The sequence below is a fragment of the Callospermophilus lateralis genome, chromosome 9, assembly GCF_048772815.1.
Source record: "Callospermophilus lateralis isolate mCalLat2 chromosome 9, mCalLat2.hap1, whole genome shotgun sequence".
NCBI classification, from domain to species: Eukaryota; Metazoa; Chordata; class Mammalia; order Rodentia; family Sciuridae; genus Callospermophilus; species Callospermophilus lateralis.
In genome coordinates this window covers 55,319,435-55,346,163 of record NC_135313.1, presented here as the reverse complement: position 1 = coordinate 55,346,163, position 26,729 = coordinate 55,319,435, and the positions used below count along the sequence as shown (strand labels likewise).

Sequence of the window (26,729 nt, the reverse complement as noted above, 5' to 3'; positions counted from 1 at the left end):
TTGTGTGTCCCTAATTGGAGTTGTGCGCATCTTCCCCACTGCCTCCTCTCACTCTTACCTCTCCCGCCTCCCCCAAGCACTGGGGCCCAAGTGCCTCTGCCTTTCCCAGGCTTTCTCAGCAGGACTGCCTCACACTCCCTCCTCCTCTCTTAGGCTGTCCCTGTGGTGGGGATAGCAATGTCCAGGTGGGGGCTGAGGAAAGGGAAGCTCTCCTGAAGATCCCACTCAAATTTGGACCTTCAGGGACCAGTGAGCCCTGAGCCCTGTGGTTGGGGGCCTGGTGGGAGTGGGGACATCTGACTTCCTGTGCTTGAGTTCCTTGAGAGCCTCATTTGCTTCCTCACACCCTCTCCCCTTCACACCAGGACCTTTTTATTGTTTTATAACCTTCTTTAGAGCTTCAGTTGCCAAAGATTCCGATGGGGCTATTCTCCACTTTCTCACTTTGCCAAACCCCAAGTCTTGCTGTTTTAAGCAGTTTGGTCACTTGCAAAGTCTTCTCTTTCAGATCTAAGGAAATTATAGAAAGCTCTAGGCATGTGGCTATCTTCAACATTCTCCAAGCCCATCTACAACAATACAGAGGAAGCCAATTGCCATCCCCACCCGAAGCCCACCCAGCCTCTCCCTACCCACTCTTTCTCTATTGAAACTTGAACAAAATCTCAAATAATTTCCAACTTCTTTCATTAAGCAAATAAGAAGTGGCCTTTGACTTTCCTCTTTACCACATCTAAAGCTAGAAAACGATTGAAATAAAGGAGTTGATGGTACTCACAGCGAATGCAGCCAAAGAATCATAAGACATGCCCACCAACCAGCCTTTTCCAAATAGCACTATCTCCCAATTTAAACAGCCTTCTCTGAAAAGATGCTATTTGAAAAGCCTGGGGTATTGATATGAATATGACCTCCCTTGCATTCTGGATATTTGGAACTATTTAAATCTGAGGGAACAGTTGCAGTGAACCTTTATTTAGTGAATAAAAGTTTAAAGGCAAAGGTTATTTATGGTTCTGCAGAGATGGGACCTGAGTGGCTATTTACAAGCACGTGATTCCAATAAACTTTGTTTTATGGCTTGAGAGTTGACAAGCCAAAATATAATTCCCACCATAAATTAGGTTAAGAGCATACAAGTGCAGATGCTTGATTCCTGGAGCAGCGATAGGAAAGTGAGAGGCTCCAGCCAGCGCCGGGCTCAGAAGGAGACAGTTCTACTCCCAGCTCCCCTGCCCACTAGGAAAGAAAAACAGTAAGTCACTTACTTTTTCCACAACAACTGGAGGTGGGGGGAGGATTGCTCTGCCCTGACTTTGCTGCTTAGGGAGTCTCATTGAAGTTAATTCTAATTTAAGCCTAAACCCTAAATTGACACATAGAATGGGAATCTAAGTTTTCTTTCCTTCTCTTCTGAACATGGAAAGTTAGGAATTGAAGGCTTCTAACTCACAAGGGGAACTTACTGCCTTTTCCCTCCCCAAGATGGAGCATCTACTTCATAAGTGGAGTAAAACAGTGGTATTCTGGGTGGGGAGAGAAAATGAGTGTGGGCTTTGCCCCTCAGATTTCTCAGAGAAGATTGCTATCCTAGAATAAAACTGGAAAAGACTAAATACTTAAAGCTGAACACCAATCCCTGAAAGGACCGCTGCTTTGTAAGATGGTTTGTGGGTTCTCCAGCAGCAATTCTGAAACATTGATGTCATACCCAGAGAGCTAGGTAACAATCTAAAGAATTGCCATTTACCTTTAAACCCATTGATTTTCTTCCTCCCTGATTATCATTTGGGTCTTCATTTCCCCTGGAAATTGCTCTTTGTGTTAGATTGGAGAAGAAGAGAAAAGGCAAGTCCCAGTTATGCCTGGTCCTTTTTTTAGGGAGGAAGAGAAGGCAGGTTTGGGAGGGTCACTGGTTGGGGTTGAGGAATTTGAAACCAATCTGAAACTAGAAAAGAAAGCTGAATTACTTCCAGAGAGAGAGAGAAGGGGAGCTGGGTTAGGGGACAGATGGACCGGTCATCCCCTCCAGTAGACCTGCACCCACCCGGCTGATTATGCTGAAGGCAAGACACAAAGGCCCATTTTCTCCTCGCTTCCCGATTTCCCACTGCGGAAACCCTGTTAAAGACAGTCTGAGGCGGGCCAAACAACCAGTAGGGTTTTGCCCAAGGGTGCGGGGAGTGAGGGAGGTGGTGGGGACCGAACTCTCCCCTGTTCTCCGTGGGTCTGCCCTTGGGCGCTGCGGTTCGAGGAGAACTTTGCGCGCAATTCCCAGGGACCCGCGCCCAGAGCAGGAAAGTCTGGGTATGGCCTGGGGTGAGGAGGTCTGGGCCTTGTCATTTTTCTGTGTCATCTATTTCTTTTTTATTATTCTGTGGAATTTAAGTGAGCTCCGTTTTCATTGCAACAGGTTCAGGACCGTGAGAAAGCGCCGCTGTAAGTACCTTCCCGTTTCTTCCGAATTGCGAAGAGGCGGTCCTGATTCTGGGAGATGGTGGGTGAAGGGCCAGCGCAGTGGGCGGGTGGAAGAACGACCCTGCCTCCCCGGGCCTGGCCGGTGGAGAAGAGCTCGCTTTGGGAGGTGGAGGTTCCAAGTTGAGCTCCTGGGCAGCTTTTCTGGGGCCTAGTTCACAGTCACCTGCCTAAGGGAATTAGCCGCGGGGTCTCGCCCTGGTCTCTTTGGGCCTCCCTGGCTCTTCCCGGCCTTCCTCAGGCTTGGCCTCTCACACAGGTGCAGCTCCGCTGGAGCGGTGGCTTGGGTCAAGAAGCATGCAGCTAATTAGCAGCCCACCCTATTAAGTAGCGGGGAGCATCCCCTCCAGCTCCAACAACACAGTAAACAGCAAGTGATCCCCGTCCTCAGCCCAGTCCAGCTTAATCTGGCCCAGTCTCGCCCAGACTTCTCCTGCCCCCTCCATTTAAATACATTAATTAAAAACAAACAAACAAACAAACAAAAAACCCTCAATGGGCTGGCATGTTTTCAGCTGGCCCGCTTCCGGGAAGGGCTGAGAATTTGGAGCTTTACACGGACATCCTTCTCCCACCCCTCCCCCTGCTCCAACTTGAGCAGTGTGGGCTCTGGGTTTCCGACACGAGCTGGGTGAGGAGAGTACAGATTCCTCTTGTTCACCTCTGCTTTTCTATAACAGCAGTTTAAGAATTTCTGGGCCAGAGTTGCTGGTGCCCTAAGGAAACAGTAGGGGTGGGGTGGAGTGGGGCCAGGGACTCTTGGGTTCCTTGGATCTCTCTGAGCTGCCTGTGCAAGACAGGTACACTTCTGAGGAGGTCTGTGAAGTCTCCAGGAGGACCATCTCATTAAGATTGTGGTAGTGGTGGGAGGGTCAAGAAACCAATAATGACCCCTCCCTCACTGCAAAACGGAGGTGATTTTTTTATAATGGAAAATGGGATGCGCTAGAACTGCAGGAACCAGGCATCCTCCCTTTCTTGTGAGCGGCCCCTCTATTCATGGTTGGAGAAACTAGTGCTGGTCTCAGGGCTGAGTTTCTTTGCCCTGCTAGGCTGGGTAGTAGTTGACTCCCTGCGGCTGTGCTCACCCTGAGATGTTGAGATCTACCCAGCACTTCACCTAGTTCCTCTCGGACCCAGTCTGGCTCAAGTAAAATAGGGCACTGGGCTCCAGGCTGAGAGTGTCCTCAGAACCTCCTGGTCTTGCCGCCCTTCTCCTGCTGCCCTGGTTCTAGGTGCTTATCTCTGCCAATGCTGCTCACTTGCAAACTCACATTTGGTGCCTGGTAGCTGAACACAGCACAAAAAGCCCGAGAGATCAAAAGCATTAGTATGGGCAGTTGAGCGAGAGGTGAATATTTAACGCTTTTGTTCATCAATAACTCGTTGGCTTTGACCTGTCTGAACAAGTCGAGCAATAAGGTGAAATGCAGGTCACAGCGTCTAACAAATATGAAAATGTGTACGCTGGCCCAAGTCCTCACCCACCTCATCAGACTCCCCCAATTTGCCTGGGCAATACCTAGGTAGGCCCACTCTTCTAGGAAGCCAGGTAGTGGAAAGCACTTGGTATTAGGGGAAATTGGTGATACTCTCTTGGGACAAAGAGATTCAGTAGCCTTAAAGCCTTTGTTAAAAGAGACACAGAAGAAATTCCTGTAAAGTAACTAAAGCAGTAGAACCAAAGAGTTGGAGGCATTTGTGCATGTACCAAGTGCAGAATAGAAGTAAGCAGCCGAATTTGCCAGGCATGATGGGGGTGGGGGTATCCCTGCCCCACAGACCCAGGTCTGAGACTGAAAAACTAATTTTTGAATTATAGGTGGGGTGGATCAAAACAATATTAAAAATTTGGATACCCTTGGCCTGCTATCATGCATTTAAAAACCTCATTCAAGCCAGGAAATCTCTCTGTCTCTGAACTCTGCCTGGCTTCTAAATGTGTCTTCGTTCTTGATGCCCTGAACTGAGGGGCAAGCCCCGGACAGCACAGAGGCGCTGGGGCGGGCAAAATTCGTGAACTTTTGTACTCTTGTGTGCTGCTGTCGGCAAAGCAAAAATAATGAAACTTTGTGATATGTTTGTAAATGATTTTGAATGACCCCTCACCCTACCCTTCACCATTAGCACTCCGGCCTCAGCTCAGGTCAGCTCGGTGCCTGTGAGCAGCGCCTTGCCTTGGGGTCTGCAGGAGCAGCAGGGACGGAGGCCAGCCGGGCTGAGGGCCCAGGAAGGTAAATGTGTGGCTTCTGGGACAACTAGCTTGGCCACCAACCTGAATTAGCCAAGCAGTGGGGGAAGGAACAGGCAAAAGATATTTCCTTCTTGCCTCTTTTGCTTTTGCTGCTGAGGGCATTTACTCCTTTCTGGAAAATATCACTTGATGAGGAAGGAGAATATCCTTTTGGATTTTGGATCCCAAGAGGGGGTAATAAAGCCGCCATCTCTAGGATGCTTTATCTTTTTCTTCTTTTCTTTCTTTTTTTTTAAAGAAGAATGTCCTGGTTTCTTGCTGCTCAATAACCCCATCCCTGGCAAAGAATTAAGGAACTGGTTGCTGCAAATTGCCACCAAACCTGTCAGTCTACTTAAATTGTCTCCGAAAATGCTGGTGGCTGCATTGGGCTGGTGGTGATGCAGAGGAAGAGGCCAGAGCTGGCAGCCGTCTGAGTTTCTCCCTGGGTAGGACCCGAGGTTGTAACGTTGTCTATATATACCCTGTAGAACCGAATTTGTGTGGTATCCACATAGTCACAGATTCGATTCTAGGGGAATATATGGTCGATGCAAAAACTTCAAGTTTCTCTGAAATAGCCAAAGACCAAAGACGGAAGCAGCTGGTATGGGTCGGCTCCCTTTTTCTGTTTCATTACCTTGGACTCCAGGAGGATGGACTGTGCCTGGTGATATCATGCAGGCTTTTCCTCAAGAAGTTCCTCACCTTTAAATGGAGACTCCGGTGGATATTGCTACAGAAAGAAACTCTGATTGGTTGTACAAATGCAGGGCTAGAGGGCTAGGTTTTGGAGTATTGAGGAGTAAAGTGAATGGCCAGCTGGCTCTAGTCCCTGCTCTCTCCTCCAGGGACAAGAGATGTAGGTACCCAAATCAGGACTTAGTGGCTTTTAGAGCCCTATGTGGGAAGAAAGCAAGCTGAGAGGAAGGATAGAGGTCACTTCTGGGATGCTTTTGGGTGAGGTGAGGGTCCCCTTGCCACCTTCCCACTAAAACCTTCAGCTGTAAGAACGTGGGCATTGAGGACCTCCTGTCTTATCAGCAGGGCCCAACTTTTTGGCTAGGAATAGCCCATCCTGAGCACTGGTAGAAAAGCATGGCAGTTACTCATTGCCTAACTTAATTCAGGCCTGCTGGATTCTGGTAACTTTTGGGTGACCCTGATGAAGACAAAGCCCGACTCCGTCTTTGTATGGCAGAGTCCCGGCTCCCGCGGGTTGGGCAGGCAGTCTGCCTGCCTGGGACATTTTGCCCAACTCAGGGGTCACCTTGCCTACTCACACTTCGTTGCCCTGTATCTGAATAGAAGGATTCATTCTTCCTTGAACTGTGCCCACTTTGGAGGAGCTGCTTTCAGGAGAGGGTGAGTAGAGAGGGCATAGAAGGTTAGCAAAGTCAGTGGCAGACAAAAGCTGAGATTACCTGCTGGAGATAGGGGTGCTGGGGATTTGTAACTACATTAACATCTGGCGGGGGCCCTCAAATGTGGCATGGCAAGTCACTTGATTACATGTATGTTATTTAGTTAAATTTGTGAAAATTATGAGATGCTCACCAACCCAGTGATAAACTCCCTCCCTCCCCATTGGTTGGCCTGGTCACATGGCTGCCCAACTTTATTCAGTTGACAGCAAGTAGGAGGGCCCTATGGAAGGAGAAAAAAAGACAACACGAGAAAAATTAGTATTTTCTACCTTCTGAAATTAATGGCCATGAGTTCGTATATGGTGAACTCTAAGTATGTGGACCCCAAGTTTCCTCCGTGCGAGGAGTATTTGCAGGGCGGCTACCTAGGCGATCAGGGCGCCGACTACTACGGCAGCGCACAGGGCGCCGAGTTCCAGCCTCCGGGGCTCTACCCGCGTCCCGACTTCGGTGAGCAGCCCTTCGGAGGAGGCGGCCCCGGTCCAGGCTCAGCACTGCCTGCGCGGGGTCACGGACAAGAGCCCAGCGGCCCTGGTGGTCACTACAGCGCCCCAGGAGAGCCGTGCCCGGCGCCTCCGCCCGCACCCCTGCCTGGCGCCCGGGCCTGCAGCCAGCCCGGCGGCCCCAAGCAGCCGCCCCCCGGGACGGCACTCAAACAGCCTGCTGTGGTCTACCCCTGGATGAAGAAGGTGCACGTGAATTCGGGTAAGGCAGGGGTCCAGTGCTCCCACGGCCCCCACCACAGCCCATTGGCCTGGGCCCCCCGGGAGAGGGTGTGTGTGGATGGGGATGTGTGGATGGGGACGGGTGGAGCTTCCTTGGGCGCTGCAATTACTCTCTCCATAAATTTTTATAGCTGAGGGAGCAGGCCGGGACCATGTGGCTGGATGCTTAGCTGTGGGAGCAAAAGGGGGTGGGGATGGGGTGGGGTGGGGGAGGACTCCATTTTCAGAGGAGAGGGAACACAGTGGAGAAGGGCATTTCCAAAATGTTTAGGAATTCCGGAGCTCTTGATGGAGCAGGGAGAAGGGAGCATTTTTGGGGGGATTTTGTGAGGCGCTGGGGGGAGTGAGTGGGTGTGAGGCGGTGGGTGGGAGTGTGCGCGCCGGGGAGAGGACAGGAGGGAGGAAGCCGCGAGCCTGGGAGCGCGCGCGGGAGGGCCGCGGCCTCCGGCGCTCCAGGAAGTGAGCGGCAGAGGCCAGGGGCCTAACTAGTGGCCTGACGCTGACCTGGCTGTCCTGTCCGCTTTTGTCTCGCAGTGAACCCCAACTACACAGGTGGGGAGCCCAAGCGTTCCCGGACGGCCTACACCCGGCAGCAAGTCCTAGAACTGGAAAAGGAATTTCATTTTAACAGGTATCTGACACGGCGCCGTCGGATTGAAATCGCTCACACCCTGTGTCTTTCGGAGCGCCAGATCAAGATCTGGTTCCAGAACCGGAGGATGAAGTGGAAAAAAGACCATAAGCTGCCCAACACCAAAGGCAGGTCATCATCATCTTCTTCTTCCTCCTCCTGCTCCTCCTCAGCCACCCCAGGCCAACATTTGCAGCCCATGACCAAGGACCACCACACGGACCTGACGACTTTATAGAAGTGGGGACTCTGGGCCCAACCCTCCCTTCGCTCCAGGCTGAGCTGAAGCTGCGGGGGCAGGCCGGGCCTGCTGTCACCTCACTGGGCTCTAAGGTACTGTGGGGTGGACCTGGGACTTGCAGGCCGCCCTCGGACTAGGTTAGCATCCCGCCCGAGGGCAGCCCCCTCCCTAGAGTGGGGAAGGGGGTGGGAGGGATGGGCGGGATTCTCTCTACGTATATTATATGGCAGGAGCTACTGAGAACATAAAACCTTGGCGAGTCATTAAACTCATGAAAATCTCAGCTGTTGGATTTTGACTTTGCAAATGAAGGTTGGATGCTTTATCCCAGTATGAATTTGGACACCCTCCCCCACTCCACCCCTCCAGGGAGCTTTGTGGTTTAGTAATGTGGGGGAGTTGAGGCAGAAGGTTGGCCACCCCTGTGCTAGGTGCTTTCATTGGGAACAGGAAAGCTGGGCCAGGATTTCTGAACTTTCTGGGTTGTCATACTTCCAGTGTGATTAAAAAGGAAAATGTTTTGCTCCCAATGGTCCCATGCCCAAAGAAATAGTGTAAGAAGGAAAGGAAACGGGTTATTTTATGTTTAGATTATATTTGCTTAAATATTTATTTGTTGGAAATGGGTACAGAAATAACTAACACCATCATGCCAAAAATCTTTAGATGGCCAAAGGGGCTGAGCTTCAGAGAGCTGGATCAGATATGTGTGGACTCACTCCTGGCGGATACCTGCCTTTGGAACTCCACTCCCTCCCCATTCCTTGGAAAGAAATATAGGGGACTCTTAACCCTTCTAGAAAAAGCAAAGGATCCACTGGAAGTTGAGTTCTTGAAAAATATATTTCCACATGTGCTTGTTTTCCAGCACAGTGCTTATAAGCAGTTCTGGGTAATTAAAGGAAAGGGGTGGTGGTGGGGGAAACAAATGGTTCAACATTTTCCTTCTGGGGAAGGAAAACAAAACCTCTATGCCCTGGGCCATCAGATAATGACTGAATTTTCTGTTCCAACTGGGTTCCAAATAGCTCCAAAATCCTGCATAGCAGGATTTCATAGGAATTGGTGTTATGGCCTATATGGTGGAGGGTTTGTGCACTTGGGAACAGTGGGTAGGTGAAGAAGTATTGCTTTAAGAAAGAAACTAATTGAATCTAGAAGTGTACAAAAGTTGGTCTTAGGGAGTTTTCCCCTTGAAGTTTTAATTTAAGGGGGAAAAAAAACCCTAAGGAAGTTTTTCTCAATCCATTAATTAGAAGCAGAAATTGCAAAAGTACAAAAGTTTTCAGACCCTCTTCTTTGCCTTGAGAATAGTGCTTTTAAAAAATCAGTCTTGAACCACAGAAGAGATGTTCTTTAGTCACTTTTTTAAATGCCATGTTTGGGAAGAATTTAAAGCTCATTTTTCTAAAAATGTTGACCCTTAAGGATAAGTGAGAAAGAGTCAAAGGTAATGTTCAGAGTTCATATACTCAAATGAAACAAGTTTTCAAAAGTTTGAATCCCAAAGCCTTCAAAAAAGAAAAGCCTCCAAAAAAGAAACCCCTAGTTATAAGTGACCCAAATGGGAAAGCAGAAAGGGTAAGCTAAAAACTTAATATTAAGATCCATAGGGAAGTTATTTTCCCCTAGTACTTTAGAATGCTTTAGCTTTTAGTAGTGATTCTTAAAATACACTTAAGTGAAGAGGGAAAAAGAGGCGTGTTCTTTGGTGCTGTGTCTCCTGAGAGCTGAGGGCAGGTATTCACTGAGGTCCCTAGGCTAAAATTCCGCTTCTCTAAAGTGTCTTCCAAGCCTTGGTCTTTTGTATTAGACCCTAGGGACAGCTCTTTGTTCCTCTTTGGGGTGAGCCTGGCTCTCAGACTTGCACATGGCAATACTTGAATATCGCCACGTCGGGATATTAAAGATGGATATTCCTGCATTATTCGCATCATTGTTTCTATGACAAAAAGCACAGAGTTCATACATAGTCAAGATGTCTTTTTTTCTGATGCCCCACGTTGAGAGGCTGAAAAGGTATTTTACTGAAGTTCGGCTAAATTACAGAATCAGGTTCATCCAGAGGACAAATTTTCTATTCGATTAGCTGTATTTCAGCCGGGAGGACTGACCTCTAAACCCTTAACCTTTTGGACTCTAACTACCCTTCTTCCCCCCCCCCCCACCTTTAACATAGAGAGCAGTCTTTGGATGTAGCATTTGAAAAGAGCCACTATCCTTAGGCAAATTGGGGAGTTGCTAAGATTCTTTCCTAAAACCCTAATCTGTGCATACATAGAACCTTCCCCTGGGGAGAAGTATAAAAGTATATATTTTCACACATCTAACTACAAATCTATTATGGAGAATTATCATGTAGATTTTCCTTTCCCAAAAAGTTTTGGTCACTCACCTAACTTCAGACCAAATGCCACACTGCTTAACTGCTTTTTCCCCTGTCTCAAAGGAAAGCCAAGAGTCATGTTTTCCTGAAGAAAACCCCAGATTCTTCTTAAACATAGTCCCACTACTTTGGAAAGTAATTTCATCAGAAAAACAAGTTCTTTGTTTATAAGTCTCAGCTCTTCTTCTCAGCTTCCAGGGATTGTCTTTTGAAATGTTAATGGAGCCTGGATGACCCAGAGGGTAGCTCCCAACCCTGATGTCCCACTCAGACCTCAGTATCCATTTGGGCCCCACAGGAGTGGGCCAGGAAAGGGGAAAGGCCCTCCAACCACCTAGGGCAGGGAAGGAAATCAGTTTCCATCTGGGAATATGCTCTGTGTGGAAAGCTCCAGAACCCTTTTGCTATTATTTATTTCCAGTTTGTTCCCCCCATATATGGGCCAGTAGTATTTGGTTTTGTGGTGTTACTTTTTTAAACCTGTGTTGGGGTCATGACAGGGGGAAGTGAAGTGTTTGCTGAGGACACTGCTCCTCAGACTCCCATCTCACTTTGTCCATTGCAGCCTTTTGTTGTGAGATGACATTGTCAGTCAGCCCCATGCAGTCTGTTCACATGAGATGCTTTTTTAATAGAATTGACCAATGTTTTGCTGCCACTGATTAAAGTATTATTTATACTAATTGTTGCCTGTAGTTTTGATGTAATCCATTGATCTATATTTGAAATAATAAAAGGTGTAGCAAAATCTCCCTCCTGTTTGATGCCTCGACAGAAGCATTCTTTAAGTCTTTTAAAAGCTAACATTCAAGATAAACAACTTATTATTTCCTGTAAAAAAAAAAATTGAACCAATTTACTTGGTGTTAAGGGGTGATTGTTAAGGGGTATAAGGCTTAGCAATTATTATTACCCCCTCCTAGTATAAACACACTCCCAGTTTGGCCACCATTATTTTGTGAGCATTGGAAAGTCTGGGATTGAATTCAGGTTGCAGGGTATTGGGCATTATTTATTAAAAGGAAAAGAAGTAACTGCCTGGGCTATTAGGGGACTCCATGTTGGCTTTCTGCTCGGTGCAGGCCAGCCCCAGACCCCTTCAGTCTAGGACCTCAGAGGAAGCCTTTGTAATTTGTATAAGAAAACTTCCAGCTGTCCAGAAGCTGGGAGAGAGTGTTGGTCCTGGGCTGACCTGAGCTGAGGCTGTCTTGTAGCTCCTCTGATCTGACCGGGCTGGCCTCCAATCCTGGGCTCCCTCTTTTCTGGTGCTGCTCAGCTCCACCTGGGGCCAGCACCTGCCCCTCCTTCTCAGCACCTCTCCACCCCTCAGACAACAATAAACACTCCCACTATTAAAAAAATAAAAAGTACTGTGCATTATTTTTATCGCCAGGGCTTTTCCTCATCTTGGCCTCAGTCTTGAAAAGGGGACCAAGACAGGAGTCCCAAAATAGATGGGGGTCTTGATAGAGACAGGAAATGAATAGAATGCATAAAATCAGACATGTGTCCTTAATATATGGAAGAACTCGCTCCAGACGCGTGGACATGTGTATTTATAAGTGCTTAGACAGAAGTTTAAATATTCAGACACATTTTATGATTGTCCTCTGCCCGTCTTCTGGTTAATGGCTCCTCCTGTGCCCACCAATACATCAATACCGTTGTGTGTATTGAATCACCGGCAGGGACGAGAAGGAAGCGAGTCCATAGCCAAGCCCGCTGAGTACAGTACAGTAAATCGGGACCCTCAGCAGAAGGCGCTTCCCGCCCGCCCGCCATGTTGGGGAGCCCTCCCTGCCCCCCGCGCCGGGCTGAGCGGCCGGGGCTCGCTGGCAGCCGGGGGAGGGCCTTTCATAACCCGGAGAATTTTCAAAGTGCAAGGAAGATGATAAGAATAGATTTCTACAAGTCCCGACCACGTGATTGGCGAAATAATTAATTCAGCACGTCCCTTAAGAAACAAGGAGTCGTCATTAATCTGCCACGCAAAGGGCTCTCTCCGACTTGGAAAGTGCAGGGATCCCAAGAATATCACCCGCTGAGGGGGGCCCCGCGCGGCGCCCCCCGGCCCTCCACCCCCGGCCCCAGGCGGCGGGCGCGGGAGCGCGGCCGGCAGGTAAATATTTGGCGACTTTTATTTCATCAGATTTAAATCCTTAATGAACTTAGCTGTCAGGGCCGCTGACAAATAGTTCCCTTTGCTTCCTGATTTGGAACCGCGCGCCGGCGAGAAGTTGTCTGGGGCTTGGATAGTGACCCTTGGTTCAGCAAAGCTTTGCACTTATGAAAAATTACTGAGAACGGCCGAGTGTGTGCGTGTGTGTGTGTGTGTGTGTGTGCGTGTGTGTGTGTGTGTGTGTGTGTGTGTGAGAGAGAGAGAAAGAGAGAGAGAGAGAGAGGATGTGAGGGTGTGCAAAGGGCGAGGGTGCGAGGGGTGAGGGAGAGGGTGCGCGCAGGCTGCTCCGAGACAACAAGAGTTGTAAAAAACCGGCCTGGCTGGGGACACGCCTGGCGCACGCGGGCTGAGGTTGCCCGGTCGCCTGTGTCTACCGGGAACAATGGTCGCTGTCACGGCATCTGCCGCCTATTCTTAAACCGGCGAGAAAAGGCCCCGGCCCTCTTTTCAAGCGAGGGTCGTAAATTTTTCTTTGCGTCATAATAGAAGGCTATAAAATTGAGTTGAAATTTTACCCCAGGCAGGTTTTAACCAACAGATAATGATTTCCGAGTTGCTTCTCCCACTCTCCCCTTTCCTCACCCAAGCTCTGCTCCTTCTCCTAGAGATGAGTTTCTCCTTATTTTCCCTGTATTTTTTGTATTTTTACTTTTTTTTTTTAAGATCTAAAATAAAAGCAAAAGAAAGCTTGAGTGAGAGAGAGAGAAAGAGAGAGAGAGAGAGAGAGAGAGAGAGAGAGAGAGAGAGAGAGCCGGGCGAGAAGGGCTCCTCCAGGAAAAGGATATGCGGGGGAGGCCGGGGAGAACTGCAAAAGGCCATCTCTTTCACTTGCTCCCATTTCAGCCTTCTTTTTTCACCCGCACTCCAAAATTTGGAGTCCTCTGCTTCCGCCACACCCCACTCCCAGCTTGCTGAGGACCTGGGCTGGGGGCAGCAGCAAAGGTTCTCTTCCTCTAACTCTCAGCTCTGACCTGTGTGTCCCAAAGAACAGTCTCTTTATTCGGCTCCTTTCCTCCTGAGATGCCTCCATTGGCTTTGAGGATGAATTCAGCAAGCTGGGACTGGCTGTCTGCGGTGGTTGTTTGGGGACTATATGTGTTTTCATTCTTTTTTGGTGTGTGTATATTTTCCCGTCAGGAAAGAAACAAAGTTTCCTCCGTTATGAATTATACATTCAAACAATAACACATTAATTCAATTATTCAAAGATGACAAATGTTTATGTGCTTAGCAAGTGACTCCAGCGCAGATTCCGGGCGCTTTCTCTGAGCTGCTTGCATTTTTCTCAATGAGAATGGTCTCCCCTCCCACCCCCACCCACTTCAACGCACCCAGACATCCCCTTGTAGGCCCAGGAAGAAACCCAGAAAAAGCTTCCCTGGCCGGGCAGCCCGGCAGCCAACAGCCTCCCAAGGCCTGGGCTTGGCGGGCACCGGCCCGGGCTATTTTATCAGTGTGACAATTGCCCGAGTTGGTGTGATAAATCATCGTAAGTAATTCCTGAAAGGGTGTGAGGCTGTTGGGGGCCGGGCGAGGACTGTAAATCTTTCCGGTTTATTGCTCTATGAACATATGCTCCGATTGAAGAAGGCTTAGATCCTTTCCTGGAGACAAATTCCCGCAAAGCAGCCCCCCTCTTTGGCTGGGGATTAACACTTGCCACGGGCTTCAGGCTTGGCCCCTAGCGGGAGGTTTGGGGGCGGGGTCCTCCGAGTGGGAGTGGAGTGGGACACACAAGGTCGGGCTGGGAGAGACACCCCGAGTGGGTCTCCGCCCTGGCTGGGACAGGTGAACAAAAGGAGGGGCTCGCCAACAGGTCTGGAGGCTTGGGACCCTTACTCAGGGACATCCCAGAGTCTCTGGGATAGGGATGCGGAGGATCTTCTTCCCTTGTTCCTGTGCTCATCTATGGCTTTGGGGCACTTTCCCTTGTCTGAGACCTTCTAAGCAGCAACTGGGCTCCGTGGCTGATGCCGCTGAGAAGCAACATTGGCAATGAAAATCCCTTTCGGGGATGGGGTGAAGAGCTTTTCTTAGTGAGGGATCTGGGATGTGGATCGGGCAGAATGGAGATCCCTGGGAGCTAGCTACAATCCAGGAGGTGGAGACTGGAGGCTGGCCGCCGGCCCAGGTGTGCTTAATTCTTCTTCCTACAATCAGAATGGGTACGGTGAATCCCACCCAACCTCTTGGAGCGTGGTGGGATTCTGTTATGATTTAATATTTATAAAATAAAAGTTTCCTTGTCCCCCAGGTAAGCCCAGCAGGGACTAATTCAGCAAACCCTCTTGCCTTCCCGGAGGCACCGCAGGAAGCGGGGAAGTCGCGGCCTGGCTGTCGCTGGGCCTGCGGGTTCCTTAGGCCTTGCTCAGATCTGGAGATGTATACAGGTCACCGCGGGCTGCGGCTCAGCGCCTAGGCAACTCCAGGCCTCGAAGGACCCGGGTGGGGTGCTCAAGGTTCAGAGAGGGTCCTGACCAGCTGCTAGGGGACTTTTCTGTCTCCGAAGTGGTGGTTTGCCTGCGGAGTCCGCGGAAGCAGCCAAGGCCCCAGGGAATAGTGCTGGTAGCAAGGTTTCCCGGGGTGACCGGCCAGGGATGAGAGCCAGCGAATCCCACAGCCTGTGTTGTGCCACAACTTCAGTGTCTCATTGGGAAGATCTAAGCGTCCTCCTAGGCGACGGGAGAGAGTCTTGCCCCTGTGCATTTGGATACCGAATACCAAATACCGGGCAAGGCGACCGGGGAGCTAAGGGAACCCTAAATTAATGCTGCTTCACAGCCCTTTCCATAGATGCCTCTAAGGAAGATAATTTTTTTTTTTTTTAATTTCCAACCCCCGAACTAGTCTGGTGGAACGCCGAGCCAGGGTCATTTGTCGTTGAGGGGAGACTATCAAGTTCCCATCCCATTGCATGCAGCCAGGCTGTGGCCGGGTAAGCCCCAACCTGAGAGAGAGAGACTTTCCCTTCGTCCCACACCCACTCGAGTCTGCGGTTAAGAAGAAGCCCGTGTCCCACGCCTCCTGCGCCCCTCCTCCTATCCCCCCAGGCCTGGCTGCGCTCCGGGGCTGGATGGCGTGAAAGTTTCAGCCTCAATCAGTACAATCTTCCCTTGGGGTCACGTGAACAAATATGCTCACATTTGAAGGCAGCGTCTGTATTTCCCGACTATGAGGGGGTTTCCGGGGCTCTCTCCAAATCCAGAAAGGACTACGTTCCGAAAGCAAAACAAACCCTGAGCTCTGGGGGGCCTGGGAGGGCTGGGCAGGAACCTAGGAGTGGGTGGGGGTGCGAGTGGCCACCGCTTGGGCCCGAGAACTGACCGGCGGGTGGGTGGACCGACCGGAGCGCAGCGCAGGCGAAGCCAGCTCGGGGACTGCGAACTCGTTCCTCCTGCGTTTATTGGTAGTTGAACCTCAGACTGGTTCCGTTCTACCGGGAATTCCGTGAGCTCGGGTATATGGCCGCGTCTGCGAGAGCGCAAGACGAGGGTTGGGACAGTGTTGTCTGCAGACAAAGGGGGAAGGCTAGCTCTGCCCCCCACTGGCGCCCAGTCTGAGGCCGAGGACACCAGGTTTATGATAAATTGGGATACAGGTAAGCAATTGCATGACAAAATGGAAATCTTTGGGCACGGGGCTGTTTGCTGCCCTGAGCGGGATACTAAATATGATTTATTCTGTGTAATCTGTGATCTTGATTATTGCCAATTGGTGAGGCTGCCTGCGTAGACCTCGATACACTTCTACATATACATCGAGGACTGTGATTAATCGTAAGGAGGTGAGCTTTGTGGGGACGTTCCCCGCCTACCAAAAGGTTAGGAGGACACTACCTTGCCAGGCTTGGAGGGTGGCTGGCAGTACTGGGGGTTGTGGAGGCAATTTGAGGAGGGGTTTCTGTGAGGGGGTTGGGGGCCGGAGTTAGCATTTTGAAGGTAACATGCAGTTATGAGAATGAGCTGAAAATGAAATGAATAAAAAGAAACTTTTTTTTTTTTTTACACTGTCACTGCCAAAGTAAGATGGAGCATCATATTAATTCTGTGTCTTGGGCTGCCGGGCTGGGTGCAGGCGGGTTGATTTATATGTATTTAAAATAAACTCAGTGGCCAGCCAGCCAGCTCCCTGCATTGTTCTGGAATCCAGCTCCACACACTCATTCTTTGCCTCTTGCTGTAGGCTTAGTATTTTCCCCCTTGGGAGTAAAATGCTCCCAACCTTCTCCCTGCAAATTTGAAAGAACCCCCAAACTACCCTAAAGAGTTTGGGGGCTTCTCCACTCTCTTTCTCACTAATCTAGGGGTTTGACTGCAACAGTGGAAGAGAAAAGGTTTAGTGTTTCTGGGTCCTTCTCCCCAAGGAACCCCAAGTGAAAGCTAAATCATGTATTGATTCCCGCATCCCACCTATCCTTTTGTTTACTTGTTCCTTGAGGCTTCTTGCTGGGGGAGGACAGGACAACCCGTCCCAGGTCTTACCCTGTTAAGGCCAGACTGAGTTGCTTCATGAGATCCAGTGAGTTGCTGTGTACTCAAGAGAAGGCCACTGAGCCAAACCAGACTGAACCTTAAGGGGAAGGGACCCCCAAAGCTAGGAGCACTCCCAAAGCCTATTTTGGGACAGGCCCCATTGGGAAGACTGATTTCCAGGAGCCTCACCATCAAAGGAGAGCAGTAAAGTTGTTTTGTCAATTGCTTGAGCTTGGCTCCAGCAGAACTTAAAGTCGGTGAACATTTTTCTTCCTTCACTGCCTTGGAGCTGCGCGCCTGCCAGCTTAGTCAGCTGAATCCAATTACTGCGAGCAGCATTTCATTTGGCCCCATGGAGCACTCACTTATAACTTCCCCGAAAATTTCAATAATCCCCACCAAGGCTCCGCGCTGGCCCTATCCTAAAGTGTTTTCCCGGGGTGCTGCTGGGGGGTGGGGTTATGGAGCCCGGGGTTGCCTGGAGCTAGTTTTTGGTTGACAACTGGAGGACAGGGCTCCCTCCCATTCTCCAAGTTTCTGGCTATGAAAAAGGTATTACAACTGGTGGCCCAGAGCCAGCTGGGTTAAGCTCGGGATTTGGGGCACGACAGAAGCCAAAGTTGGGTCAACGCTGGGTGGTAAGTGGGCATGGGAAGAAGCGCTGAAGAAGGCGCTGGGGGTTCGTCTGGAGGCTCAACTTTGACTAACTTAGGGTCCTCTTTCCCTTCCCCTTCCCAAACCTTCTGCGCTCAGAGCTCAGAGCATACCGGCGCATCCCCCAACGCCCAGGCGCAAACTTACCCTGTTCCGCTGCAGCTGTGGAAAACAAAATCTAGCTAGAGGCGCAGGGGGATCACCGCCCTAGGTGGCCTCCCAACTTAGCTCTTCTGAGGGGACGATCCTACTTCTAAAGAACCCTTTTTTCAAAAATAAATAAAAAATAATCAAGCGTCGAGAGTTGACGTCCGCCCACGTGAATGTATTATATAAAGCGGCTCCAGGACCCGCGGGCTTGAGAGCCCTGATACTTTGCACCTCTGCCTCGGCGACCTCAGGGCCCGGCCCAGCCGAACCACCTGGGGGTGGGGAGCGGTCGAGTGACTTGTGCCCTTGGGCCCGGGTCGTCTGGGAAGCTGAAGCCGGGGCGTGAAGTTAGGAGTCCTACCGGGCTGGGATCTCTCCGAGGCGCTTCCGTTGGGTGTTCATTAAGGGGTGAGTTATTGCGGTGCGAGCCAAAGGTCACTTCAAAGGCTTATGGCTGCGCGCTCTGGTCTTTAGAGCGCCCTGAACGCTTTGTGTGGGGGCTTTCCCGGGTGCAGTTTAGTGTTTGCAAACTACTGAGTCGACAAATTGCACAGGGCAGATGCAAGAGGGAGATCGAGTCTCTCTCTTTTCACCTGACGGGGGGCCAACACCCGCTGAGCAGCGGCGGTGGTGGTTAGACTGTTCTTGTGTTGAGAGTGTAGGTGGAAAGGATGTTTGTATCTTTGGTGGTTTGCAGTCTAATCCCAACACTGGAGTGAGCAGCCAGGCCAAGCATGTGGTGGGTACTTACTGGAAAAATGTCTGGGAAACCATTTAAGATAAAGTTAAAATGTAAAAAGTGGGAAACAGTGTGCAACTCCTTCTCAATAGTGTAGCCCCTGACTAGGATGCTCCCAGATACATCTACATAATTACTCTCCTTTCCTGCTGTCCTAAGCTGTAGCCTGGCTCTCTCCCTCCATGATTCTGCACAGTCCTCTTCTGCTCCTTAGAGGGTTGGCTTGGTCTCTGGGTTTGGAAGCAGGAGCATTTAGCTTGGTGGGGGCAGGAGGAGAGCTGACTGCTTCCCGCACCACTCCATGGCACACCTCTGACCCACTAGGGTCACCCCCTGACAGAGAGTCTGGCACTTTCCTCAGGTCCAAGCTGTCCCCCATTCAGCCAAGGACTTTGGTGTTTAAGGCCTCTAGCTCCCCAGGAGCCAACTGAGTCTTCTTTCTGCTGGGGAAAAGGCTTCAGGAATGGCTGCAGGCACCACATACAATAGTCACATTGATTATGGCACTCTTAAAGGGGGTAAAGCTTCTCCGCGTGTGTTTCTAAGAAAGAAACGGCTGCTATTGAGTTTTCCATTTTGTTCCAGATCTGCCTCCACAGAATATCAAAAGAAACTGAAGAGCCTACAAAAAGAGTTAGAAACAAAATTCAAGAAAACACACATACAAATTTGTGGTGAGTGGGGATGATTTTTAAAAAATAATTTCCACTGCATTTTCATTTGTCCTACAACTCAAGTAGCCATCTCAGGATTCATACATCAAGACATAAAACAAAGGGCAGCTTTGAAGTGGATCACCTCAGTGTGAACTGTCGCCTGTTACATGATAACTGATCATCCGCCTTCAAATTTATGGCACTTTAATGGGGTGAGCACAGTGCCTTAAATGCAGGGTATAGTACAGTATTAAGTTATCTGGGCTATATAAGAGTGATTTAGAATGTGCATTCCATAGTACAGAAGAGGCTTGGGCTGAAAGAGAGGGAGAACTTGGACAAAACATAAACAAACCCCCTTCTGAGCAAACCTGAAAAGGAGTGGTTTCGAAAAACCTGAAGTGGCCAGGCCATCGGGGAGAGGAGAATCGTTGCTCGGTTCCAGTGAATTTAACAGGGATGTCCATCAAGAGTACTGGCTGTCAGAAAGAGATCCGCGGGCTTCTGAGGCCCTGGGATAGGCAGAGCAGGGAGAGAAGCCGGAGGCCAACTCGAATCTTAAAGAATTTTGAGAGAAACTGACTCAACCAGCACACCATCACCTCCTCCTTCTCTTTCGGCTTGCACAGATTGAGTGTACCCGTCCGAATTTACTAGGTTGCAACAGGAGACAAAACCGGCGACTGTATGTCATCCCCTCCCTTCTCAAACCTCCTCCTCCCCCTGCCTTCCCGCGGCCACCGCGGGCGAGCGATCGCCAGCGGGCCTCTGCGTGTCGGTGGTGCCTCCCGGTGTCCGAGGCCATGGCGGGCAGCAGGTCTTTGGTCCTCTGCGAAGCTGCGCGTCCCATCCCGACTCCGGCCGAGGAGCAGAGCTGCTCTCAGAGGCCGGCGCCGGCTACTTTATATAATCCCGCTGCTCGTAGGATGCCTGAGCGGGAAAAGTGCGGAGTAGGAAATTCTTTTGCTGCGCTGCCTCCTACGCGGAGCCTGCTTTCCACTTCTGAAAAGTGCCCGGCCTTGGGAAGTGTTTTTCTTTTCATTCCTTACTGAAGCGTTTACTGCCGCCGTGGTCGCAGTCATAAATTTTGTTACAAACCACAATGACAGGTGCATTGATATGCACCGTGAGAGCTCCAGCTGCTTAATAACCCCGTCCCCTGGCCGCTGTGAGCGCCTTTTATTTATTCGGTATCATATTAGGTATTGATCCTGGGCAGAATTAAGTGCAGTGAGCAAGTATCGGGGCTCTGCTGCTTCGGAGTAGCGGCGGAAACTGCAGGACAGCGCGGCCAGGGAGCGGGTGATGGTGGCTTTGAAGACGCCATTCTTTTGGCTGGAGACGGCTTGGCCCTGGGTTCCGGGCCTGCGGTTAGGTCTCCAAACTGAATTGAGCAATTTCCAGGGACCTGGAGAAAGGACTAGCCAGACCCATTTGATATTCTTCCCCAACAGGGACAGGGGATTGAGCGGAAAGGGATTGGGGCGACTGCTACGTCCCATTCCTTGGGCTGGGGGAGGGGTGGAGAGAGAAGGAGGAGGAAGAGGGAGAGAAAAGGACAACTGAGGACTTTGGGAAAAATACCAATCCCGGCTCATCCACCCCTCCCCCCAGGGGCTTGTCTTTACCCCAAGGCATTTGGGTCTTGGATCCCAAATGAGCAAAGGTACCAAAGGGTGAGAAAAGAAAGCCTTTAAAAAAGGGCTGGGGGTGGGTGATGGAAAAGATGAGCCACTGAACAGTTGACCATTGTCCAAGTGATTTATGACCCGTTCCTGCTTTTTAGGTTCAAGCAGAGTTCACAAGGAGTAGTGATTTCTGGAAAGAAATAAGCCCTTCAACCAGTTTCATAACAATAATCTCAGGTTTTGCTTTAGGAGAGGGGAGTTCTTTGGGACATTGCATAGTCTTTTCCCAGTGAGAACAGCACAACTTGTGCCCTTATGGGGAAATGGACATGGACATAAGGTAGTGGATCATGCAAACAGGCAGAAGAACAGGAAGCTACCCAGGGATTGTACTTTTGAGGTCTGTACACAGAGTTTTCTCCAGAAATATGTTACAGGAAGAAATATGAACACAGTTATCTATCCATAGACCTGCTCAGTTCATAAATAAGCTATTTTGATGTGACTGCTCCATGTATTAAGGCAAACTTAGTCAAGTTAGGAGGCAGGAGGGGGATGTTTTGGTTCCAAAGTTGTCAGTGGAATGACAGAAGCAGTAACAAGTTCTGGTGGTGTCTGATGTGACCATTTAGACTTCCAGAGAGTTAAGACTGGAAGCAGCATCCTAGGAAAGTCCTGAAATGTAACCAGTCTAGTCTTTTGGCCCTGGGGGAAAACACATGAAAATATTAGTCACAGGATGAGGAGTTAGCATCCATTTGATATTCAGTAACTTTAACAGTCAGAGACTAAGAAAATTCATCAAAAGAATTAAATCTAGCTTTGTTAAATAGATAGCCTAACTGTGTACATTTACAAACACTAATGGAAACAATTCCTACAACAGTTATGTCTTAGTGTTTTAGAATCCCATTGAGAAAAAACTTGTCTCACATCAAGATAAATGGCACATTCATTTAGATTCTAAAACAAAACGGGGGACAATACTACTAAAAACAGCTAATTTGAAGACCTTTTCAAATTGGTTAGGCTTTTTGGTGAAAGTGGATGGAAAATGAGTGCTTGGAGAAGTGATGTTGGTAATATGGCCAAATCACTTCAGCCACATAAGCTGTCTACAGAATGTGGTCTATCATGATGAAGCCAGGGGGAGTTTCTGGAAAGTTGTCTGAAGGATGAGATCAAGAATTAAGACCAGGGAGCTGACCTGTGAGTTTTCTTTATCAAACAGACAAAAGTATTTGTATGGTATTAGTTATACTTTAACTCCTCAGGGGTCTTTCAAGAAGAAGGGAGGGGGGATCTAGGAGAGAAATCTCCCATCAAAAGTCAGGGGATACAAAAGGGGTAGACTTTTTCTTGTTTTGTGTTTTCCCTTCTTCTTCTTCTAATTCTGGGTCCATTCAATTATGCCTTGACAGGTTCTCTTATGGTTGTGGACTGGGTGGAAAGTAGGTGGAATAGATAATCCAGAGCAGAGGTCAATTATATCTATTTATAGAATAGATCCAGGGTAAATATGACAAAGTTATATTATAAATTATTCTCCATTTACCCATTGTACATCCATTTAAAATTCTAAAACCCTTTAACCATTTCCATGGTGTCCCTTTAAAAGTAGTAGGAACATACTGTATCAGGTCTAGAAAAATGTAGATAAAAGGAAATAATGTTTTTTAACCTCAAAATAAGTCTGGGAATCTTTAAGTGCTCTTCTTGGTTTTTATCTTCTAGCTTTTTGCACTGTAGATCTCACAGAGCTGACCCACAGAATTAATTGAGCGAATTCTCACCCTGTCATTAAAAAGTGAATTATCTGTGTCTTCATGAAAGATGTGGTGATTTTGAAACTAGGTGGGTAACATACTTTGGGGGAGGGTTTTGACAGTTCTAAGTGTGTTGTAGGGCTTCTTTTGTGCATTAAAACACTAGGATTATGGGTTAGGGGTGTAGTTTGGTGGTTGGACCCTGTTTAGCATGCAGAAGGCCCTGGGTTTAATCCCTAGCACCAAACATACAAAGAGAGAGATTACCCAGTGACTGATTGATTCACCCATTCATTCACTCATTCATTCAACAAGCATCTATTGCAGTTAGCATATGCAAGGCATTGAGATGATGTTATAACTACATATAGATAAATGAGACACAGTCCCTGCCTGCAAGAAGCTCACAATTTAGGGGTTTAAATGAGATAGTAAAATGTATGAGGCCATAGGTTTATTTTCATGAAGGCTCAAAGGCTGAATTGAGCCACAACTCCAGCCCCTGAATTGACAGTGTTGAAGAAAGAAAATTGTATCTGGGGGTGGGAGGAAGCCCCTTCCCTAGATAAGAGTTGAACTAAAGGGAAGAGAGAAGGTCTTTTCTTACATTTAGGTGAAATTTCTTTAGACTTTTCCAGGGCTCAAATAAGTAAATCCCAGATTTAGAACCTTACCCATTCCTCCAACACAAAGTGGGTAGGAGGCAGAGAACCTGGGCTAGTCCTTCTGTATTGACTGGTCTTGCCAATGACAGTTCCTCTGGGGCCTCTCACTTTTCTTCTTGTCAGGTCACCTGGAGTCCGGGGCCTGGCCCAGCTCTCTCAGGATTCAGCAGACACTGGAGGTGGTGGCCAAGGACACAGTGGTAGTCAATGTTATTTGAGCAGGGTCAGCAGGCCCTGGAGCTTCTGGAGTGCACCATGCAGAAGGCTGCATACTATGAAAACCCAGGACTCTTCAGCAGCTATGGCTACAGCAAAGCCACTGATACTTATGGCTACAGCAACCCTCATCAGCCCTATCCACCCCCTACTGCTGCCAACTCCCTGGACACTGATTATCCAAGTTCTGCCTGCTCCATCCAGAACTCTGCACCTCTTCGAGCCCCAGGCCACAAGGGGGCTGAACTCAATGGCAGCTGCATGCGACCTGGCACTGGGAACAGCCAGAGTGGGGGTGGTGGCAGTCAGCCTCCTGGTCTGAACTCAGAGCAGCAGCCCCCACAGCCCCCTCCTCCACCACCCACCCTGCCCCCTTCCTCACCCACCAATCCTGGAGGAGGAGTTCCTGCTAAGAAGGCCAAGGGTGGGCCCAATGCTTCTAGTTCCTCAGCCACCATCAGCAAGCAGATCTTCCCCTGGATGAAAGAGTCTCGACAGAACTCCAAGCAGAAGAACAGCTGTGCCACTGCAGGTAGCTCTCTGAGGGGACCACCCCTAGACCAGGTCCCCTGTAGAATGGCCCCAGGAAGCCCCAGTCACTCAGGAACCAGGAGACTCAGGACTTTTAAGTGCAACCTTGGAGGTCAAGGTCCAAAATCCTACTCCTTTTAATGTTTATGATTGGGGTCATAGCCTTGCAGTGACAAGGTGCTCACATCCACTCTGGGCTGCTAGTGCCATTGCTGGACAGGTCTCATATTTATTAATAAGAGCTTTTTTTTATACTGACAAATTATCTGCTTTCCTGAACTTCTGGTTATAACTCAACTCCCACCCACTTCCATCCAACATCTCTTTAAATTTTGAAGACAGAGCCTGGTGCAGTGGCACCTGCCTGAGGTTCCAGCTACTGGGGAGGCTGAGGCAGGAGAATCACTTAAGCCCAGGAGTTTGAGGCCAGTCTGGGCAACAGTGAGACCCTGCCTCAATTTTAAAAGAAAGGAAGGGCTGAGCATGGTGGCACTGTAATCCATTTGAGAGAATGAGGCAGGAGGATTGAGAGTTCAAAGTCAGCCTCAACAACTTAGCAAGATCTGCCTCAAAAATAAAAGGGTTGGTAATGTGGATCAGGGGTTATGTACTCCTGTGTCCAATCCCTGGTTAAAAAAAAAAAAAAAAAAAAAAAGGAAGGAAGGAAGAAAAGAAAATTAAAAATTGTAGACAGGTAATATGATTCCTAAGTCCAGGTGTTTATGTAGCCCATATCCTATGAATCCTATGCCTTTAAATTAACATGAGTTAATGTCTAAAGAGTGTTAAGAACCACACCAAGTACTTTGCAAGCATTCTCTAATTTTTTCAAAGAATACTTTGAGGATAGGTATGTGGTAACATTCTAATTTTATAGATAAAGAAATCATTAGACAAAATGCAACTTGCCCAAGACCACAAAACTGTAAAGTGGTGGATTTGAATCCACTTGATTTCTAGGCCTATAAGGCAAAGTCAAGAGACTCTACTTGGCTTATCCCAGCCCAATTCTCCTATTCCAGCAAATCCATAATGAGGAAGCTCATGTCCTAGGGGGAGAGGATATTCTGGGAAACAGGAGCAGCCTTGGATTTCACTCCTTAAAAGGGAAGACCCTGGAACTGAGAAGGTTTTCACTAGGTCCATCCAGGGCATGTAGAAGATGGGCATGGCCAGGAGCTCTGACACCTGCTCCTTTTCTCTGCTCAGACTGGTTGGTTCCTGAAATGTTCTGGCCTTGTGTTGGCTAACAGGGTTTATTTTTAGATAGATGAACATGCTTCCAGGTCCAGGGCTAGTTTGAACCCTGGGATGTGGCTTGTTATCAGGTCTCTGGTTGGTCTGCTGCTCCCTAGGGCTGCTACTGTTAGGGGGAAGGTGTCTTCCTGCCTGTAAGCTCCTTCTTCTGCTCCTCCCTCCTCAGCTCAGGCTCAGGCTCAGGCCCTCCCTCCCAGGAGAAATCCATTTGTCTTCCCAGTGAGGGAGTAGACAAGCAGCTGAGAGGTGGCAGGGGTGGTGGAAGCCAGTGTCCAGGCACTGCACCTAGCACTGCTATGCTCAAATGCTTCCAGCCTGGTCTTGGGACCTCTAAAACTCCGGGCAGTATGTTAGTACTTTTGGGGGTGGGATTATCACCTCCTTATCTCTGGGTGCAGCTGGGATACAGTGAGGTACTAAGATCCCCGCTCCCATTATTTACTCCCGCAGGGTGCTTTACCCAGGAGCCAGCCTCTAAGCAAGGCAGGCTGGAGATCCCCCCACCCCCAGGAGCAGCAGAGGGTGGGAGGACTGTTCAAAGAAGTCTGGCCTTTCTTCAACACGGGGGAGGCCTTACCAGCTGCTCCTAATCTCTTATTAAAGTCCTTCATGGCCTTTGGGTGGAGATGAGATGATGGGTTGGGATGGAGTGGGAAGGGAGGGCCCAGTGAATAGGACCTCAGAAGGCGGATGGAGATTTCAGGTGCGACTAATAGGTAGGCCTGGGGTGCGGAAAAGCGAGTTCCCCCTCGGAATCTCACAGCCCTTTATTCGCCCCAGGATTGGAAGTGAAGGAAGTAGTGGAGGAAAATGAAGCCAGGGAAGCACCCCTCTCCATTCCTGAGGGTCCTTATCCCCTCGATCAGCGCCCACTCTCTTTCCCTCCATTGTCTAGGAGAGAGCTGCGAGGACAAGAGCCCGCCGGGCCCAGCGTCCAAGCGGGTGCGCACGGCATACACTAGTGCTCAGCTGGTGGAGTTGGAAAAGGAATTCCACTTCAACCGCTACTTGTGTCGGCCGCGTCGCGTGGAGATGGCCAACCTGCTGAATCTCACCGAACGCCAGATCAAGATCTGGTTCCAGAACAGGCGCATGAAGTACAAGAAGGACCAGAAGGCCAAGGGCATCCTGCACTCGCCAGCCGGCCAGTCCCCAGAGCGCAGCCCGCCGCTCGGCGGCGCCGCGGGCCATGTGGCATACTCTGGCCAGCTGCCGCCGGTGCCTGGCCTGGCCTACGACGCACCCTCCCCGCCCGCTTTCGCCAAATCGCAGCCCAACATGTATGGCCTGGCCGCCTACACGGCGCCGCTCAGCAGCTGCCTGCCACAGCAGAAGCGCTACGCGGCGCCCGAGTTCGAGCCCCACCCCATGGCGAGCAACGGCGGCGGCTTTGCCAGCGCCAACCTGCAGGGCAGCCCAGTGTATGTGGGAGGCAACTTCGTCGACTCCATGGCGCCTGCGTCCGGGCCGGTCTTCAATCTGGGTCACCTCTCGCACCCATCTTCCGCCAGCGTGGACTACAGTTGTGCCGCGCAAATTCCTGGCAACCACCACCATGGACCATGCGACCCTCATCCCACCTACACAGATCTCTCCGCCCACCACTCGTCTCAGGGACGCCTGCCCGAGGCCCCCAAACTGACACATCTGTAGCGGTCGCCGTGGGCCCGAATTCGCGGCGCAATTACCTCTTTTGCT

General features: G+C 49.7%; 2 protein-coding genes across 4 annotated transcripts; both read left to right on the top strand.

Annotated features, from left to right (window-relative positions):
* The first annotated feature begins 5,268 nt into the window (after positions 1-5,268).
* On the top strand, positions 5,269-22,390 carry Hoxd4 (homeobox D4). 3 transcript variants are annotated; one of them, XR_013092307.2, is made up of 3 exons: positions 5,269-6,840; positions 7,395-7,824; positions 22,331-22,390. XR_013092307.2 is itself a non-coding variant. In XM_076865915.2 (2 exons), exons 1-2 carry the CDS (start codon positions 6,417-6,419, stop codon positions 7,727-7,729), a joined length of 759 nt encoding a protein of 252 aa, XP_076722030.1. In that variant the 5' UTR covers positions 5,269-6,416; the 3' UTR covers positions 7,730-8,015. The 3 variants fall into 3 exon arrangements, 1 of the variants encoding a protein (XP_076722030.1); XR_013092308.2 differs by lacking the exon at positions 22,331-22,390 and adding an exon at positions 18,898-18,973; XM_076865915.2 differs by lacking the exon at positions 22,331-22,390 and having other exon boundaries at positions 7,395-8,015.
* Hoxd3 (homeobox D3) lies at positions 7,799-26,729 on the top strand. Its single transcript, XM_076865914.1, has 3 exons — positions 7,799-7,824; positions 23,151-23,775; positions 25,927-26,729. Exons 2-3 carry the CDS (start codon positions 23,235-23,237, stop codon positions 26,682-26,684), a joined length of 1,299 nt encoding a protein of 432 aa, XP_076722029.1. The 5' UTR covers positions 7,799-7,824; positions 23,151-23,234; the 3' UTR covers positions 26,685-26,729.

What these genes read in the sequence shown, in the direction of transcription:
- Hoxd4 (XM_076865915.2), top strand. Translation starts at nt 6,417, where the DNA reads ATGGCCATGAGTTCGTATATGGTGAACTCTAAGTATGTGGACCCCAAG. An exon ending in GAAGGTGCACGTGAATTCGG is followed by an intron (nt 6,841 to 7,394) that starts GTAAGGCAGGGG and finishes TTTGTCTCGCAG; the next exon opens with TGAACCCCAACTACACAGGT.
- Hoxd3 (XM_076865914.1), top strand. Translation starts at nt 23,235, where the DNA reads ATGTTATTTGAGCAGGGTCAGCAGGCCCTGGAGCTTCTGGAGTGCACC. An exon ending in GAACAGCTGTGCCACTGCAG is followed by an intron (nt 23,776 to 25,926) that starts GTAGCTCTCTGA and finishes TCCATTGTCTAG; the next exon opens with GAGAGAGCTGCGAGGACAAG.